Source organism: Coffea eugenioides, chromosome 2, assembly GCF_003713205.1.
Source record: "Coffea eugenioides isolate CCC68of chromosome 2, Ceug_1.0, whole genome shotgun sequence".
Lineage (NCBI taxonomy): Eukaryota > Viridiplantae > Streptophyta > Magnoliopsida > Gentianales > Rubiaceae > Coffea > Coffea eugenioides.
The window spans coordinates 22,008,771-22,027,693 of NC_040036.1; the positions used below are offsets into that span (position 1 = coordinate 22,008,771).

At 37.1% G+C, this 18,923-nt stretch overlaps 1 protein-coding gene across 3 annotated transcripts in view; it reads right to left on the minus strand.

Moving 5' to 3' along the window:
* The window catches only part of LOC113764201 (protein DMR6-LIKE OXYGENASE 2-like), a 44,690-nt gene extending 28,948 nt beyond the window's left edge, over positions 1 to 15,742 (minus strand). Inside the window, exons 1-3 of one of the 3 annotated variants that reach the window (XM_027308291.1) lie at positions 15,227 to 15,742; positions 14,762 to 15,006; positions 13,072 to 13,399 (exon numbers count right to left, since the gene is read on the minus strand). In XM_027308291.1, coding sequence (XP_027164092.1) covers positions 13,072 to 13,399; positions 14,762 to 15,006; positions 15,227 to 15,487 — 834 coding nt within the window. In that variant the 5' untranslated portion in view covers positions 15,488 to 15,742. The remainder of the gene's footprint in view (positions 1 to 13,071; positions 13,400 to 14,761; positions 15,007 to 15,226) is intronic. The other 2 variants (XM_027308292.1, XM_027308293.1) reach the window with 2 other exon arrangements.
* Positions 15,743 to 18,923: the final 3,181 nt, after the last annotated feature.

The following is an 18,923-nucleotide window of genomic DNA, read 5'->3' on the forward strand; positions in this document are numbered from 1 at the left end:
TTAATTGAAAATAATAATAATGTTAAAATACTGAATTCACATTACATGTCAAACGCAAAAGAATTTAAGAACATCTAAAAAATTACAAGTTTAAATATATTCAAAAGTGACATAATTAGCTATTAAAGAAAAGAAACAATCACAATAAAAAGAGTCAAAATTCATCAGGGACTGAATTGCAAAGATTGTAAAACTTTTGGGGATAAAAATTATATTTTTCCAAAGTTCAGAGGTCAAAAATTAAATAAAAGATAAAATTCAGGGACCAAAGTGCAATTACTATAAGGACCTACATGAAAGAAATTTAAAATTTTCTGGGCCGTAGTGAAACTACTTCAAAAATCAGAGGCCAAAGTGCAAATCGTAACCAGATCTGGGCAAGATAAAGGGCATCGGGCCACTCTTTTTATTTTACTTGGGCCAAACCTACCTAAGCCCAACTGAAAACCCAAAAGAAATGAGCAGGCCAGCCCGTCTTTTTATCCCCCAAACCCAACCAAAAAAACATGGGCTCCGACCTTCTAGCCCAACCAAAAAATAAGAAACAAGCCCACTAAAAAAAATTAACTTAGCCCAACCCACTTTCCTTTTCTTCTTCTTTTCTTTTCTTTCTTTTCTTTCTCCTTCTCCCCTCCCGTTTCTTTCTCTGCTTCTTCGGCCAGCTGAAGCTTCTTCAGCTGGCAAGCTTCAGCTGGCGGCCGCCGGTGGCGCCACCGCCTCTGGCGGCGGTCGCCGGCGACTTATTCAGTCGCCAAAATTTCTCAAAATGCACTTCCCCACTCCATTTTTCGCGTAGGTTCCATTTTTGGACTTAGTTTTTACAGAAAATGACCCAAAAGTGACCAAAATGCCAAGAAATCAGTTCAGTTTTTATTTTTTAAAACCCTCACATCTTCACCAAAAATCATAAAAATTATGCCAAAACCCTCCTTACAACTCCTACAATACAAATATAATTTTATTTTTGACAAGAAAACAACATAAAAGGACTAAAATAAATCAAAACAGTCCCCTAAGATTCTTTCTTTTCATTTTGGTATTTTTTCAAACGATTAACATGCATGCATAAAAAACATTTCCTTTTCCTCAATCTAGTTCATGCTATTTCCCAAATTTCAGCAATACAACATCAACAATAAAAACCAGCAAAAGCAAGATAAATTAAAACCAAAATGTATCTAATATGCTTAAAAAAAAACTGAAAAATACCTCAATGAAAATGGAATTGCCTTGGCTGAATTTTTTCTGATGCCTTGCTTCTTTTTTTTGTGTGTTTCTCTCCTCTGCCCAAGTGAGCCGAGAGGGATTTTTTTTCTGGAGGAAAAATTGGAGTGTTGGTCTTGTTTTTGCTTGTCTGTCCAGTCCCCTGGGGTAGAGCCGAGAGAGACTTGTAGCCAAAATGGTGGAGTCTTTCTCTCCTTTTTTTTTTCTTCTTCTTTTCGGTCCATCCAAGAGAGAGGGTCGAGAGCCTCCCTTTTTTTCTGTGTGTTTTTTTTTTGTTGCTCTGTGAGGGAGAGAGCCGAGAGTGAGCTGAATTGAGGGAGTGTGTTTCTTTTTTTTTTTGTGGCTTCTCTTCTGTGATAGGGAGAGCCGAGTGTTTTTTTTTTTTTTCTTCTTGTTATGTCCGTCTGAGAGAGGCCAGAGAGTCGATATTTGGAGAGAAAAAGAGGAGCTTCTGTGTGTGTTTGGTCAAAATGATTATTTTTTACCCAAAAATGACAAGAAAGTTGAGTGTAGGAATGGGTTAAGTGTATTTTGTGGGGAAAATGATGAAAATGTGTAAGTTTAGTAATAATTTGATTTTGACTTCATTTTTTATTTTTTATTTTTTTTATTTATTTTTTAGTTTTATTTTTGTTGTTGTTTTGTTTTCTTTTTTTTTTAAACAAACCTGCAAAATTGAGAAAAATGCACATTAAAATGCTAAAAAATAAATAATTCATTAAATAGAAAATTTTGAGAAAATATTAAAAATCGACAGAAATTTGGTGTCTACAGCAAGCTCAACGGAGATTAAATCCTCTCATGATGGAGGTCGTAAAGAAAGAGATTTTAAAACTGCTGGACGTTGGAATTATATTTGCAATATCAGATAGCCCGTGGGTAAGTCCAGTACAGGTGGTCCCGAAGAAGGCAGGGGTGACAGTGGAATCAAACCAAGAGGGTGAGCTCGTACCAATTCGAAAGCCCACCGGATGGCGACAGTGTATCGATTACCGAAAGCTAAATGCCGTCACGAAAAAGGACCATTTCCCCCTCCCTTTCATTGACCAGATGGTGGAGCGATTAGCATGTCGAGCTTACTATTGTTTCTTGGATGGATTTTCAGGTTATTTTCAAATTGCCATCGCACCCGAGGACCAAGAGAAGACTACTTTCACCTGCCCATTTGGAACATTTGCATACCGAAGGATGCCATTTGGATTGTGTAATGCACCTGCTACCTTTCAAAGATGCATGGTAAGTATCTTTTCAGAATATGTTGAGAAGATTATTGAGGTTTTCATGGACGATTTTAGTGTATATGGTGAAAGTTTTGAAAACTGTCTAGATAACCTGAAATTGATCTTAGTAAGGTGTATAGAAACTAATCTCGTGCTTAATTGGGAAAAATGTCATTTTATGGTTGAACACGGGATAGTTTTGGGTCATGTTGTATCATCTACAGGTATTGAGGTTGATAAGGCAAAAATAGATGTTATATCTACTTTACCTTACCCCGCGAGTGTGCGGGAAGTTCGTTCTTTCTTGGGTCACGCAGGTTTCTATAGAAGGTTCATCAAGGATTTCTCGAAAATTGGAGCACCCTTGTTCCAACTTTTGCAAAAAGATGTATCCTTCGAATTTGATGAAGCATGTAAGGGGGCATTCAATAAGTTAAAGGAGTTATTGATCACCTCACCTATTATCCAACCCCCTGACTGGAACCTCCCATTCGAGATCATGTGCGACGCCAGTGACTATGCAGTTGGTGCGGTATTGGGTCAAAGAGTAGGAAAAGCAGCTCATGCTATTTACTACGCATCTCGAGCCTTGAACGGAGCTCAATTGAACTATTCAACCACCGAAAAGGAGCTTTTAGCGGTTGTTTTTGCCTTAGAAAAATTTCGGTCTTATTTACTTGGTGCTAAAGTTATTATTTTTTCTGATCATGCAGCTTTACGGTATTTATTGACCAAGAAAGAGGCAAAACCGCGATTGATACGGTGGATATTGTTGTTACAAGAGTTCAACCTGGAGATCCGAGATAAGAAAGGGGCGGAGAATCTGGTAGCAGATCACTTGAGTCGAGTACAAGTCGTCGAAGATGACATCCCATTGAGAGAAGCATTCCCCGAGGAGCATTTATTTTCTATTAACTCATCTTTGCCTTGGTATGCAGATATTGTTAATTTTCTAGTCACTGACAAATTTCCTACAGGATGGCCTAAGGCAAAGAGAGACAAGTTGAGGAGCGATGCAAAGTTCTACATTTGGGATGATCCTTACCTCTGGAAGCGGGGTGCTGATCAAATCATCCGTAGATGTGTAAGTGAAGTTGAATTTCAATCTATTCTAGCCTATTGTCACTCTTTTGCATGTGGAGGTCACTTTGGACCAAAGAGAACGGCTCGTAAGGTGCTAGAGAGTGGATTCTATTGGCCAACTCTATTCAAGGATGCCTACTCATTTTGTAAGTCATGTGATAAGTGTCAAAGAGTGGGTAATATCTCTCGTAGGGATCAAATGACTCAAACCCCAATGATTTTGTTGAAATTTTTGACGTTTGGGGCATTGATTTTATGGGTCCTTTTCCTTCTTCCTTTGGTTTTTTGTATATATTGCTTGCTGTAAATTATGTTTCGAAATGGGTAGAAGCAAAGGCCACCCGCACTAATGATTCCAAAGTGGTTGCAGAATTCGTTAAGTCTAATATTTTTGTTCGCTTTGGGATGCCGCGAGCAATTGTAAGTGATCGGGGTACTCATTTCTGCAACAAAAAGATCGCTGCAATTTTTAGGAGATATGGTGTCTTGCACAAAGTCTCTACATCATACCATCCTCAGACAAATGGTCAGGCGGAAACATCGAACCGAGAGATCAAATCAATTCTAGAAAAGATGGTCCGACCCGATAGGAAGGATTGGAGTGTGAGACTAGATGATGCACTATGGGCATATAGGACAGCATACAAGACACCCATTGGCATGTCCCCTTACCGATTGGTATTTGGAAAGCCATGTCATCTCCCGGTCGAGTTTGAGCATAGAGCATTTTGGGCGGTCAAACAATGCAACATGGATATCGAGGAAGGCGGAATTCAAAGAAAGTTACAATTACTAGAGTTGGAAGAAATTCGAAATGAAGCATACGAGAATGCAGTGATCTATAAGGAGAAGAATCAGATCTTTCATGACCAACAGATCTCTAGGAAGACATTCGTCTGTGGGCAAAAAGTTTTACTATACCACTCCAAATTGAAACTATTTCCAGGTAAATTACGTTCTCGTTGGATTGGCCCTTTTGTTGTGACTAATGTCTTTCATTATGGTGCAGTAGAGATCCAAAGTTTGAAAACAGAGAAGAAATTTGTGGTGAATGGTCATCGTCTCAAGCCGTATTATGAAGGATTTCCAATTGAACGGGTGGAGATGATGCAACTGGAAGACCCGATTTGCTTAGTTTAAGCAAATTCTGGACTCCGTCTAGCCAAAGACGTTAAAGAAAGGCGCTTTTGGGAGGCAACCCAATTTTTGATTTTGTTGGTTTTTGTTGTGCGATTCGTTAAATATGTCGTTTCTCATCTGGGTATTGCTTAAATTTGATATTTTTCTCTATTATGATCAGGACAGGTGATCATGGCGTGCCCATGCGAAGAGGGCACGCATTAAAGTTCCAACTTCAAGGTTTTGGAAAAGTGACCAAATGAGGCAAAAAAGGCGAAATTTGATCAAAGATCTCAATACCTCAAATTCAGTAATTGTGGTTTTTGATGCATTAAAGAGGTTTAGAATGCATGTTTAGATCATTTTACATGTGCGTGAATGGTTTATTTTGACATAGAAATGATCTATGATGCATTTTGGGAAATTGGGGTATCATTTGTAATTATTCCAAAGTTGAATTTCTGCTAAATTTTGCAGCAGAAAACGCGTTTTTTAATGAAACGCGCCACTGAATCGCGTTTTCATAGAATCGCGTTTTCAAATCTGCGCCTATAATTAAGAAAACGCGCCTTAAAAACGCGACAGGAAGTCGCGTTTTCTACCAAGTCGCGTTTTCCAGCCTGTTCAGAAACCAAAAACGCGTCTTCAAATACGCGACTTAAAGTCGCGTTTTTTCACGTAGTCGCGTTTTCAATGCTGCAAATTTGGTGAAGAAACGCGACTTCACAAAACGCACCTTGAGGCGCGTTTTCTTGAGCCGCGTTTTCTGAGCACAATGATTGAGCCGCGGATCCTTTTAAAAACGAAGGCTTGGATCACTTTTCAACTCTACTTTTCTTCATGTTGGCTTGTTTTTAGTAAGTTTTAGTTCTTCGATTAATGTTTGTGTGTTTTGTAGGTGGCAATGGCAAGAGTTCATGCAAATGATCTCAATTGCAAGGGTGTTTATATTAAGGCAAAAAGGGAGTTTTCATGTTCAATTGCTGCATTTCATGCATTTAAAGTGTTTCATGTTTAAGTTATATTCATGCATGATCATATTAAATTTGAATTTTATTCAAAGAACATGAAGTAGGTTGAATGTGGAAGGTTGGCCAAGCAAATTTGGAGGAAAAACTGCAGAAAACAGCTTTTTCTGCAGCAAATCCGGCCATAAATCCGGCCAAATGTCCAGAATGCTTAAAAAAAAAAAATGTAAGACCAAAAACTATTTTTTTTCCTCTCATTTTCTCCTCTCTTCTTTTTCTTTCTTTCTTTTTCTTTTCTTTCTTCGCTGCTGCCAGAAGCTCCGCTGACCCACGACAGCCGCCAACTGGCTCGCGCGCCGCTCCTCCCTGCCAGCTCATCTGACCTCCTTCACCCTTGCCATAGCCACCGCCTCCAAGATCCGCCTGAAGCCCCGAAAGCCGAGCACCACCAGATCCAGCTGCCGCAAACTCTTCTCTCTCACAGCCACCACCTTCATCGCACTACTGGCTTCGTATGCACGCGCCTGCCTCAATCTCTTTCTATTATTTTTTTTTATTTTCTTATTTTATTATTGCAGTATGTTTTTATTATTTTTATTACAGTACGTTTTTGAAAATTTTGCGTGTTTGGACTACCTGACATTTCTATTCCTCCTTAGTTGGGTACTTCTGTGTTACTTTGCTTGTTTCTTTTTACTTTGCTTGATTTTTATTTATTTAGTAGATTGACTTGTGAATTGAATGTCCAATCGTTAATCATTATATATATATATATATTTTAGGTCGAATTGTGTTTAATCTGCTGTACTTTGTGTCTAACTGTGGGTAATTTGCTACAGTTGTTTGTTCAATTGGGAGGTGCTTTTACATTTGGCTAAGTTTGGAACCACGAGTGTTTATTGATTGCATTTGTTATAAGTATTGAGATATCTGTATAACTTGCGAGTGAATGCAGTGTGCATTTTGTTCATTGAATTGATTTTTCATTTGTTAGTGCTTTGAATTTCTTGTTTCCATTATTCGTTAGCAACTGTTGTCTATTGTGGTTTGGAGTGCAATTTGGAAAGAATGGTGAAACCACGATCCCGATCCTTTGACCTCCGCTTCGCCTCCTCCAACTACAAGTGCTAATAGCTGGCACCAGCTTCAGGGGAGTTTTGTTGTCCTTCTTCTTATTTTTACTGTTTCATTATCACATTGAGGGCAATGTGTGATTTAAGTGTGGGGGGGATTTGGGTTTAGTTTTGATTGGTGTTTCTTTAATTTGCTGCCTTTCTTACTAGTGTTTTGATGAATAAATGTGGCATCTCACTCGTCTATTGCTGGTTATGATTTATTCTATGAATTTAGTTTAAGTGGCAAGTAAAAGCATGTTATCTTGGTGAATATCATGAGTTTAATGACTTGGTGCAAATTGTGGTTAAATTGTTTAGGCAATATAAATATTTTACTAGCAATTGTTGTGTGGATTAGGCAATTGTTGATCTTAGTTCTCCATATTAGGAGATGACGTGGGCCATGATCTTTAAGTATCTGGTTTTCTGGTGCTTTAATTGTGATTAATAAATGACCCTACTCCGCTAGTGTCGTCACCCAGTAACCGGGAGTCTTCACCACAAGTGTCGACTTTCGCGTCAAAAAGTGACTATATATATGAGTAGTTAGTCCTGAAGCTGTGAAGAGTTGAGTAACTGGGCTCTTTCATCTAAAAATGTCAGAGTTCACGTCAAAAGACTTGAATAGCTTGGGACTGAGCATTTATTGAAAAAAAAATTATTATAAAAAAAAATAAATAAAAAAAAGAGAGAAAAGAAAATAATAAGTAAGCTTATGATTATGTTGGCCTGCCGATCCTTGTTCTTCAATGTTGAGATTTTGATTTTCAGTTGACCCAATTGCTAACTTTTGCTAGTTTAATATTTTGATTTCTTAGACGACTTAGCCATGAATTGGACGAGTCTATGATTTCAGGAGCTAACCGGGAGAAATATGTCTTGACACTTAGCCACTAAAACTTGATTTTGGGATAAGCGTAGCTTGGCAGTAAATGAAATGAGAGTTAGCCATTGTTGAATTTAGTTGTTCCCATGCTTGAGGACAAGCATGATTTAAGTGTGGGGGGAATTGATAAGGTGTTAATTGTTAGTAATTTTATTATTAATTTTTCCCTGTTTCCATGCCAAATATTATTTTAATTGTCAACATATACTTATATTTGGCATCTGGACTCAATTTCAGGAAGTGGAGCAGAAAAGAGAGATTTTCTTACAACAAATACTCCACACGTGGGAAGTTTCTAAAGAACATACAAGCTAGGTTCCACGGGTGTATTTGTGCTGGAATTGATGATTATAGTGGACTCCTCCGTTTTGATAATTGCAGAGGAATTGATGATTGTGCTGGAATTAATTGGAATGATGTTTTCTTTCATTATCTAACGGGGACCACGTAGAAAGTCTGTCCTTATGGTGGGAGATGTACTCATTAGCCAAGATGTTGGCTTTGATGATTGTAGCTTTTCCAATTGCTCCCTACGTAGAGTAGTGGGCTCAAGGAGAAAAGACTATGAAAAAAAAGCTATGAAGAAAAAAGGCTTGCCTTATATATATCGGACGATGGCAGAAGACAGGAGGCTAGTGAGTTTTAGTTTTTCTCTCCAGGGAAGCTCCGTAGGTAGAATAGATAGTTGATTGGTTTGTTGGATTTTGGGTGTAAAGTTTTCTCCAGAAGTTTGTTTCATGTTTCTTCGGTCTCTTTCATTCAACTAGTTTCTTCCATGAAATTAGTTTTATTGCATTAGACTACGGAGAATCAAATTTTCATTTTCAGTTACTAGCAAGAGTTATTTATGTCTTCGAATTCAATTAAATTGCGTGGGAATTTTCTTATGAGGCGTAGCTAATTTTCTCCTCTAGTCAAGGATCAACGCGAAGACGCAGTCCCAAATATCTGTGAGATCTAATTAATTTTACGTGTTCCTTAATTTGTTAATATTTGCATGTTTTCTATTTTAATTTCCATGGGATTATTTTGTTAATTGGATATCAAGGGCCCGATGTGCAATTTGACTTATTAATCTCCTGTCAAATTAATCAATTAAATCCGTAATTGTTTAGTTGGTTAATATTAGTGACAACTAGTATTTTCACATACTAGGAGAACATGCAATCTGATTTAAATAACCCTCGTAGTGTGTTATTAATTTGGGTTAGGCTTTTCTAGTTTTTAATGCAATTAGGAAATTAATTCCTACGGTCGTACCTAGGAGTATTTCCTGGTTAGAAGTAATCAACGGTCGTACCTTGGTTATCAATAAATTAAGGAAAAGCTGGTCGTTAGAGTTTATCGGCGACTATAACTAGCCTATTAATAAAATTAAGTGAACCTTCTTTGCATCAATGATCGGATGAATGGACTGTGTCTGCGTAGTTGTATCCTTGGCTAGAATTTATTTATCATTTATTTAATTGCTATTTACAATTGTATTAATTATTTATTTATTTTTGGTTAAATTATTTAATTATTTTTAGTTAAATTGTTTAATTATTTTTAGTTTATTTCTGATAAAAATCCCCCGTGTCCCGAACTTGAAAGGAATCAAATTTTTTCCAGTCCCTGTGGATTCGACCCTACTCACTACTATACACAGAAAATTTATTTTTCTCGAGTAGGTATTTATTATTGCACAGGCTCGACACCTGTCATAGGGCTGGCCCAGGAAATAGACAAACTAAAGTTAGCACAAATTAGGCGGTATAACCGACCATATAATAGATAGGTGGTAGATACCAGCCATATAATAATTAGGCGGTAAAACCGACCATATAATGACGGATAACAAAGCAAATAAAAGACACAGAAGATTTACGTTGTTCGGTCAAATTGACCTACGTCCACGGACGAGGGAGGAGCAATATTTCTACTATGAAGAAGAAATACAAAAGACCGTAGGAAAGTGGTTCCTAGGCCAATAGGCACTTACAAAAGAGTTTAGAAAATATTCCTAAACTCAAAACAAGAGAGCCTAAAATATTTGACTGAATGGGCTAAATGACTCAAGAATCTAATAGCCCATATTACTCTCTTGAGTGGTGCACCTTAAACCTTCATACGCTTCCCTATTTATAGGAAAACAACGGAAGGCTTTCCTTGGCTGCCATCGATGTGGGATGGAAATGTTTGCCACACAAGTCAAGCCGCAATGCTTGACAATTCAACAAATGGCAGTAGATGCACTTGAGTCTACTGTGGAAGATAGTTCAGAAGAAGAGGAATATTCCATAGCCAGAGATAGACAAAGGAGAGACATTCGACCACCACAAAGATATGCAAATTTAGTTGCATATGCTTTATCTGTTGATTTGTTGAATTGTCAAGCATTGCGGCTTGACTTGTGTGGCAAACATTTCCATCCCACATCGATGGCAGCCAAGGAAAGCCTTCCGTTGTTTTCCTATAAATAGGGAAGCGTATGAAGGTTTAAGGTGCACCACTCAAGAGAGTAATATGGGCTATTAGCTTCTTGAGTCATTTAGCCCATTCAGTCAAATATTTTAGGCTCTCTTGTTTTGAGTTTAGGAATATTTTCTAAACTCTTTTGTAAGTGCCTATTGGTCTAGGAACCACTTTCCTACGGTCTTTTGTATTTCTTCTTCATAGTAGAAATATTGCTCCTCCCTCGTCCGTGGACGTAGGTCAATTTGACCGAACCACGTAAATCTTCTGTGTCTTTTATTTGCTTTGTTATCCGTCATTATATGGTCGGTTTTACCGCCTAATTATTATATGGCTGGTATCTACCACCTATCTATTATATGGTCGGTTATACCGCCTAATTTGTGCTAACTTTAGTTTGTCTATTTCCTGGGCCAGCCCTAACAAACTGGTATCAGAGCTGGTTGTTATATTTTACAAAACAGGTTCATCTGGTAGGGCCCGTTCATCTGGTGGGGTCCGTCCATCCTATGGGGCCCACTCATCCTGTGGGGTCCGTTTATCCGTGGGCCCGCTCACCTTGTGGGGTCCGTTCATCCCCGTGGGGCCCGCTTATCTCGTGGGGTCCGCTCACCCTGTGGGGCCCGCTCACGAGACTTGCATATTTGTTTGGCCAATTTTTTGAGACAAACTTCACGTTACAGATTTTGTGGCAACAATGACGATAACAAAGACGGTTGTCGAGAAATTCGACAGGAATGTCAACTTCGGAATGTGGCAGCTCAAGATGGAGGCCATTCTTGTTCAAGACGGAGTTGATCTAGCGATTCACGGAATCGAGAACAAACCAGAAGATGTAAAGGATGCGGATTTCGCCGATATGGATAAGAAGGCCAGATCCAGCATAATCTTAAATCTCTCCGATGAGGTATTGCGTGAGGTAGCAACGGAGACTTCGGCCAAGGCTATGTGGGATAAATTGAAAGCCTTGTATATGAAGAAGACAGTCGAGAATCGGCTATATTTGAAGCAGAGTTTGTACATGCTTCGGATGTCTGAAGGTACATCTATACTCTCCCATCTTGATAAATTTGATTCCATTATTATGGATTTGGGGAATATAGATTCGAAAATTGATGATGAAGATCAAGCCCTATTACTTTTGTGTTCCCTTCCCCAGTCTTTTAAGCATTTTCGCGATACTATGATTTATGGAAAGGAAACAATTTCGTATCGAAAAATTAAATCTGCATTAAAATCTAAAGAGCAGATAGATAGGGACATTACTGGGGAAACTAGTGGGAGTCAAGCCGATGGCTTGTTTGTTCGGGGTAGATCTGAAAAGAGAAACACAGAAAATAGAAGTAGATCCAAGTCCAGACATAAAAATGTGGTGTGCAATTATTGTAAAAAGAGGGGACATGTTATTTCTGATTGCTTTAAATTGAAAAATAAAGAAAAGCAAAAGGGAAAATTTGTTGAGAAAAATACTGAATCCGCTGAAGCTAGTATAGCAGCTGATGAGAATGATGGAACTATTTTCTGTGCAACGGAAAATAATTTTAGGTCTAACAATGAGTGGATTTTAGATTCGAGTTGTTCGTATCATATGTGTCCCAACAGGGACTGGTTTTCAACATATGAATCAGTTGAAGGTGGAGTTGTCTTAATGGGCAACAACGCTGTTTGTAAAGTTGTTGGCAAAGGCACAATCCAGATTAAAATGTACGATGGTATTGTGAGGACGCTCACAAATGTTAGACATGTTCCAGATTTGAAGAAAAATCTCATCTCTTTGGGCACTCTTGAGTCTATAGGGTGCAGGTATTCAGGTGGAGACGGAGTTCTCAAAATCACTCGAGGTGCTCTTGTTGTTATGAAGGCACACAGATCTGGTACTCTATATATTTTGCAGGGATCTACTATTACAGGTGCTGCTGCTGTTTCTACATCAACTTTGTCTGATTCTGATTTTACCAAATTATGTCACATGAGATTGGGGCACATGAGCGAGAAAGGCTTATCTATTTTATGCAAACGAGGTCTTCTTGGTAGTCAAAGTATTGGAAAGATGGGACTCTGTGAACATTGCATTTTTGGAAAGCAGAAGAGAGTTAGCTTCCAGTTGCCGGCAGTTCACAGGACCAAAGGAACTTTGGACTACATTCATTCAGACCTCTGGGGGCCTTCTCGTGCTCCTTCTAAAGGTGGTGCCAGGTACATGTTGACTTTCATTGATGATTATTCAAGGAAAGTTTGGGTCTATTTTCTTAAGCATAAAAATGATGTTTTCCTAACTTTCAAGCAATGGAAAGTTTTGATTGAGAAACAAACAGAAAAGCATATTAAGCGGTTGAGAACAGATAATGGCATGGAATTTTGTGGAGGTGAATTTAATGAATTCTGCAAGAATGAAGGAATTGTTCGGCATCACACAGTCAGGATGACGCCTCAACAAAATGGTGTGGCTGAACGTATGAACAGAATTCTTTTGGAGAGAGCAAGATGTATGATCTCCAATGCAGGGTTGATAAACGACTTTTGGGCAGAGGCGATCAATATGGTCTGTTATATTGTCAACCGTTCTCCTTCTGCATCTCTTGATTTCAAAACTCCTGAGGAAGTTTGGTCAGGTACTCCTGCTGATTACTCCAATTTAAAAATTTTTGGGTGTCCAGCATACATGCACGTGAATGATGGAAAATTGGAGCCTAGGGCTAAAAGGTGCATTTTTCTTGGATATGCTTCTGGAGTGAAAGGATACAGATTATGGTGTCCTGATCCCAAATCCCCAAAATTTGTAATCAGTAGAGATGTTACTTTTGATGAATTGTCTATGTTATCTCCTAAGAAGGAATCTTCTAGTCCTTGTACTACTGATAGTACACAGAAGCAGGTGGAGCTTGATATTGGCAGTTCTGGTCCTTCTCAGACCAAATCTTCTATTCAACAGAATTCACAAAAGCGCTGGAGGAACCTTAAAAGAAATTAATCCCCTCAAATTGAATGATTGATGATTTTACCTCAAGCTGGTCACCGGTATTGACCAGAAAAGAGTTTGGAAGCGCATTGACATTAACCCATGTCCCATTGTGTTGGATTTGCAGCCCTCCCACTCCATTTTGTAGGAGAAGGGTGAGGAGACCATGATCCGAGTGCGGGGCTATGCCCATTGCTAGCTCAGGCTGAGGACACGGCGGATAGTAATTTGCTACATATATCTGCACACCTGAATCGAAATCCAGTAATTTTGCTATGTATCCTTCTTCTAGACCAAGGCTTTGTGATATTCCTCCAAGCAATTCCCTCGCGACTCCTCGAGTTCTCTTGGCGTATTCCTCCAAAAGTTCACTACAGCAGACCATCACCCCAACTACCGCTTAGATTCCAAACCATTTACGGTAATTATATTAAGAAAATTACTGTTGATTGCAAATTAACTTTACTACTTAATGATTATAGTAATTATATTAAGAAAATTAAGAAGTAATAAGTGAATTTGGACTAAATTCGATCCGAATCAGATAGATATTAACTTCACATGTATTAGTCCGAAACTCTGAATGTCTTACTAACTTAGGTGTGAGCTAAGCCTGAATTTATTAAATCCCGCCTCAGATGACTCGGTTTACCACCCTAGTTTGTGATGCAAGCAAATATTTTTTTTGACAAATAATTCCTATCCAAATAATAATTTTAACCGACTATACTTAACTACCAGTAGTTTTTTTTTTAATAAACCATTTTTTTTAATCTTCTTATCCCTATATATGATCCCTTCGTATTGTAGTATTTCTATCCTCGATTTTAGGCACTTTTGCAACTCTTTAAAACCTAAAACCATACAAACAATTGATTGAGTTTTATGGTACATGTTTGTAAGTTTCAAAGTTACATTGATTGAGTCTTTTGTCTGTAAGTTTTGAAGTTGCATTTATGTGATGTTACAAGTTTCAATTTCTTTTTTTTCTTTTTTTTTCTGTTGATCAATCAGCAGAGGAAAACACACACACACACACTAATCCCAATCTAACACATATTAAGAGAAGGCCCAACTGACCATGGATGTCTAGAAGTAGAGAAATCCACTTTTAGACAAAAGGATTGCATTATTGCACATTCTTTAGATTTGATAGAAGTCTTATTACTACAATCCTTAGATTTAATTGCGAAAGGACTAGCTAAAAGTGCATTATCCCAGTCAGAAAATTTAAATGGTCCACTAATTGTGCATAATGTGTGATTAACGTCATACTCCACCCAGCACCCACTTAAAAAAGTGGGTGTTTTCGGATCATGCACGTCAGCAACCCAACCCACAATGGTTATGGTGCCTACCCAATCCTCTTGATTTCGTCTAGAAAACAAATTTTGTCAAGTCACACTCAAAAACACACATGATTTAAACAATAATAATAATAGTGGTAGAGAATTCACCAGAAATACTTGCCTTCGTACCAGCATTATTGGTGCTAAGAAATTGACAAATGGTTGGCGATAAATAAAGGGAAAACTGCATAGTAATATTTGCATATCCAGAATCACGGAAGCGTTTGCCGAGGCACACTGATGTTTTGAATTTTGACAAATTTATGAACTTAGAGATTAAAAATCTTTTCAATTATGCTAGTTGACCAAATTACCGTAAGTTTTTTTTTTTTTTACTAAAAAAAAAATGACATGAGTCGTCCAGATGGAGAGAATCATATGCACCTGAAAACTCTGGGGCTACGAGGACAATGAAAGTCAGGATGGACGAAGACCTTGAGGAAGTCCCTCCACAAGAAGATTTGCTCTTTGGAAGCATTGAAGCTGGTGCCATACCTGATGGGATCCAACACATGCTTAGTTTCATATCCCATCTTTTCCTCCTCCGCCAAGTTGAAAAACTCGTTGGTAACATCAAATATGGCATTCATCAGACTTTCTGGTATGCCATGATTCACCACCTGCACGCGCTGTCACATACTATATAGTATCACCCAAACCAAACCATGCACAAGCATGATATATTTTGCAGTCCTACTAGAAACAAAAAGGGGAGTCAGACTATCCAGAATTTCAGGTGTCCTGCCCCTACCAAGTAGCTAGGAATCCAAATTCTCAAGTAGAAAAAAAAAAAGAAGAAGATAAAAACCCCCGAATAAGAAGTAAAGGGAATGATCCAGCAGCAGTTACCATGAAGAAGCCCCAATCTTGGCATGCTCTTCCAAGGTCACGGATAGCTTGAAGACGCTGATCAGGATTGTTGGAGCTAAGGAGTGAAAAATCGATGACGGGGATTGAAACTTGAGGGTCTGAAGCAATAGACTCATGGGGGTGGGTGTTGAAGTAAGCATAACTAGAAGGGATGGAATCGAGGCCTGGTGATTCTGCTAGTAGTTTAACGCTTGAGAAATTATCTCGGGGTTGAAGCAGTGGCGCCACTGATGAGGTCATAGCATAGCTTCAGTTGGGAGGGCAACAATTAACGATGAGGTGCCTGGGAAATTTCTCTGAGTGGAAACTGATGAATTGGGAATGGATTTGTTAAGACTACTAGCAGTCTAGTACATGATTGTTTGGTAGTGGTTGGTCTTTTTAATTGACGCCGAGGGCAACGAGACCCCTGATCTTTGTGCTTTTTATCTTTTTCACCCTTTTTTTTTTGGTGTCTTCAAATCCTTAAGTAGGTAGCTCAACAAGAAAGTTTTAATGAATCGAGATCAGCATTCGTTTTGGCATAAAAAGTCATTATAATCTATTCTTTCACCGCGAGGGGAACTGGTTTGGGATTGTATAAGCAATTCATGTAATCATTTTCTAATGTGATAATGTGAGGAGATGGCTCTTGTTAAGACGAACTCCAATGGCTTATTTTTGATTAGTTGAACTTAACAACCATGCTCTAAAAACTAAGCAAATAATGATGATATGCGATTACGTGAATCCCTGCTTCATTATATTAAATGGTGCCTCGAGCTGTTAGTATAAAAGATCACACAACAGAGATAATTTGAACTTTCAAACTAAGTAAATAAGTCACTCAAAAGTATATGACCAAACAAAAGTCCTGAGATTTTTCAAGAGAATTAATCAAACTCAACAAAGCCGAGATCCATGCTAGAATAGACAGGCGGAAGGGTGAAACTTCGGCTGATCAATCACTGGTAGAAAGTGAAAGGTACGGGAGCAATTTTACTATTCTGATTAGTATACTCCTAACACTTAGAACTCAAGGAGACAGAGGCACGAACCAATAGAACAGATCCTGTTCAAGTAAGGTCGTAGCTTACTCCTAACACTACTAAACTCCCAAATATACTTAGTTAATTTTTTTTTTTTGGTCAACATGAAATTCGTACTTTGAGCTTCTCGCAGTTGTCTAGCTATCATATTACTTAACTCCTACTTCCTTGGTTTTGGTTATTATTATTATTACTGCTATTATTTTGCTAAAACATGGAATAATAATTATTCAGTTCAAATCAATTTGCCCCTAAAGTGTAAATATGTAGAGACATAGTATAAATAGATTGTGGTGTAAAAAACTAAAAAAAGAATTATTTTTTCGTCAACTGGTTTGGAATGGAACTTGTAAGTCCCGTGGTTTGGAGGGACTAATACAACTTTGAGTGTGCTCCAAGAGTCATTTCTGATGAAATCCGGACCGTCGGAGCCCTTCCCTCCTGTACTTCGTTGGACCATAAGCAGCTGGAGTTTCCGACAGTAGTGGTGCTGGGGTATTGAAGAGGATTGATATTTATGGAAACGTTAATGAATAACCCAACACGAATTAACTCATTAATGTCGCATGCTAAGACTACAACATTGACTCTTTTTTTTTTTTCTGGTACGAATAGAATATTGACTTTGTAGTCAGGGTTCACTATGTAACTGTTCATACAAAAAAGTCTACTAAGAATAGCTCATATAGCCACCATAAAAGGGGTGAAACTTTCTAGTATATTTCAACAAAAGCATAATAGTATTTAGTATCCAAATGATGCAATGGAACCTCAATTGTGCTCGTCAAAAATCTACAAAATTGAAATTGAAATAAGAATATGAAAAAAAAATAAAAAAAACAGTTATGTAGATTTAGAAAAAGAGAAGCAAAAGTTAATTTTTTTTACCTTTTGGACACGTATGACAATCATGCCCAAATTCCTTGCATGTGAACACAAGATATAGTAGGAAAAGAAATTAGAGCAAGGTTAATGTGGTCACATCAAGATGAAAATGGGGCAGTGGAAGTGCAAATAATATTACGCTAATTTATTATTATGGAAAAAGTTAAGCGAGAAAAGTCAAAGTACACCTAATTAATATGGTATCATAGAAAATAATCTTCCAAATTAGATGAAATCAGAAATAATAAATGAGTATGACTGAAATTAATAAATTTATTTAGTCAAAGTTTTCAGTTGTATACTTAAGTAAAGAGGAATAATTACTTACTATGAATAAAATCACTTCATTACATAATATAATCATGAATTAATAAGATAGTGTAATGACAAAAAAATAATGAATGGTTTCATACAAATTGGACATTCTATTCCAAGTACAAAGTCATAAAATAATAAATTCAGCATGTGTGTAATAAGAGGTAAAAACAGACATGCAAGTTAAAAAAAAAAAACACAAAGCAGTACATAGGAAATAATTTATAGTTGTTTGAAAACTTAACCAAGAGAAGTCAAAGTATACCTCAATAATAGAATATGATTCAGAAAATTCATTTCAATTAGATGAAACAAGAGATCGCCAATCACTGTCAATAAGATTGAGAAATTTCTTTAGTCAAACTTTTAACCTAAATACTTAACTAAAAAGGAATGATTAATTAATATTAAGCAGATCATTTTAGTAGATAAGAAAGTCATCAATTGATCTTGATGGTGCGTTAAAAATATCAAAAATTAGTTATTAATAGAAGTGTCTTGTGCAAATGACATAGAAACTTCCAAAACTATGAAATATGGAATACTTAAAATAGATTTTCAGAAATATACACTTTAATGCAACATGGACCACCACCAATAATAGCAGACTTTAGCAGATGACAAATCAGAACAAAGAACAACTAATAGCAGCAAACTTACCAAATAACAAATCAGAAGAGACAAGAACTACAGGATCGTGCACATTACGGCAGTATTGTTAGACCTGGACCAGTTCGATTGTGAACCTACCTTTTTTTTGAACTAGTTTGTAACACAAAATCGTTTTGGTCAAAAACTAATTCGATTAAATCAGTGACTCAGTTCAACTGATTGACCCGATTTTCAAACTTTTCTTTTTTCTTTTCCACAAATATAATTTGACTTATCTAAATTGTAACACTTTCACTTATTAATAGGAATAAGAAAACGCCACCCACTTAGCATAAATACAATCGTTTTGGTCAAAAACTAATTCGATTAAATCAGTGACTCAGTTCAACTGATTGACCCGATTTTCAAACTTTTCTTTTTTCTTTTCCACAAATATAATTTGACTTATCTAAATTGTAACACTTTCACTTATTAATAGGAATAAGAAAACGCCACCCACTTAGCATAAATACCAAAATTATTCGCTTTCCTGAATGATCTTTAAATTAAAATGTTTTCATTCCTATGATTTTATCAATTTAGCATCAGTAATTTTAACTTGCATTAATTTGTTTTAATTTAATTTTTCAAGTAATTTTGGAGAATGGACCTATTTTAACTATGAATTTACATTTTTATATATAATTATTAGGTGTATATTTGATTGCAAGCCTAATATTTTTGGAACATTTTATATGATTGGTCGAATATGACCAAGAATTTAATTTCAAAATTTTTGAAAATTATAAAAATATAAAAAATTATGATATCACGTTGATGTTAGCGAATTATTAAGA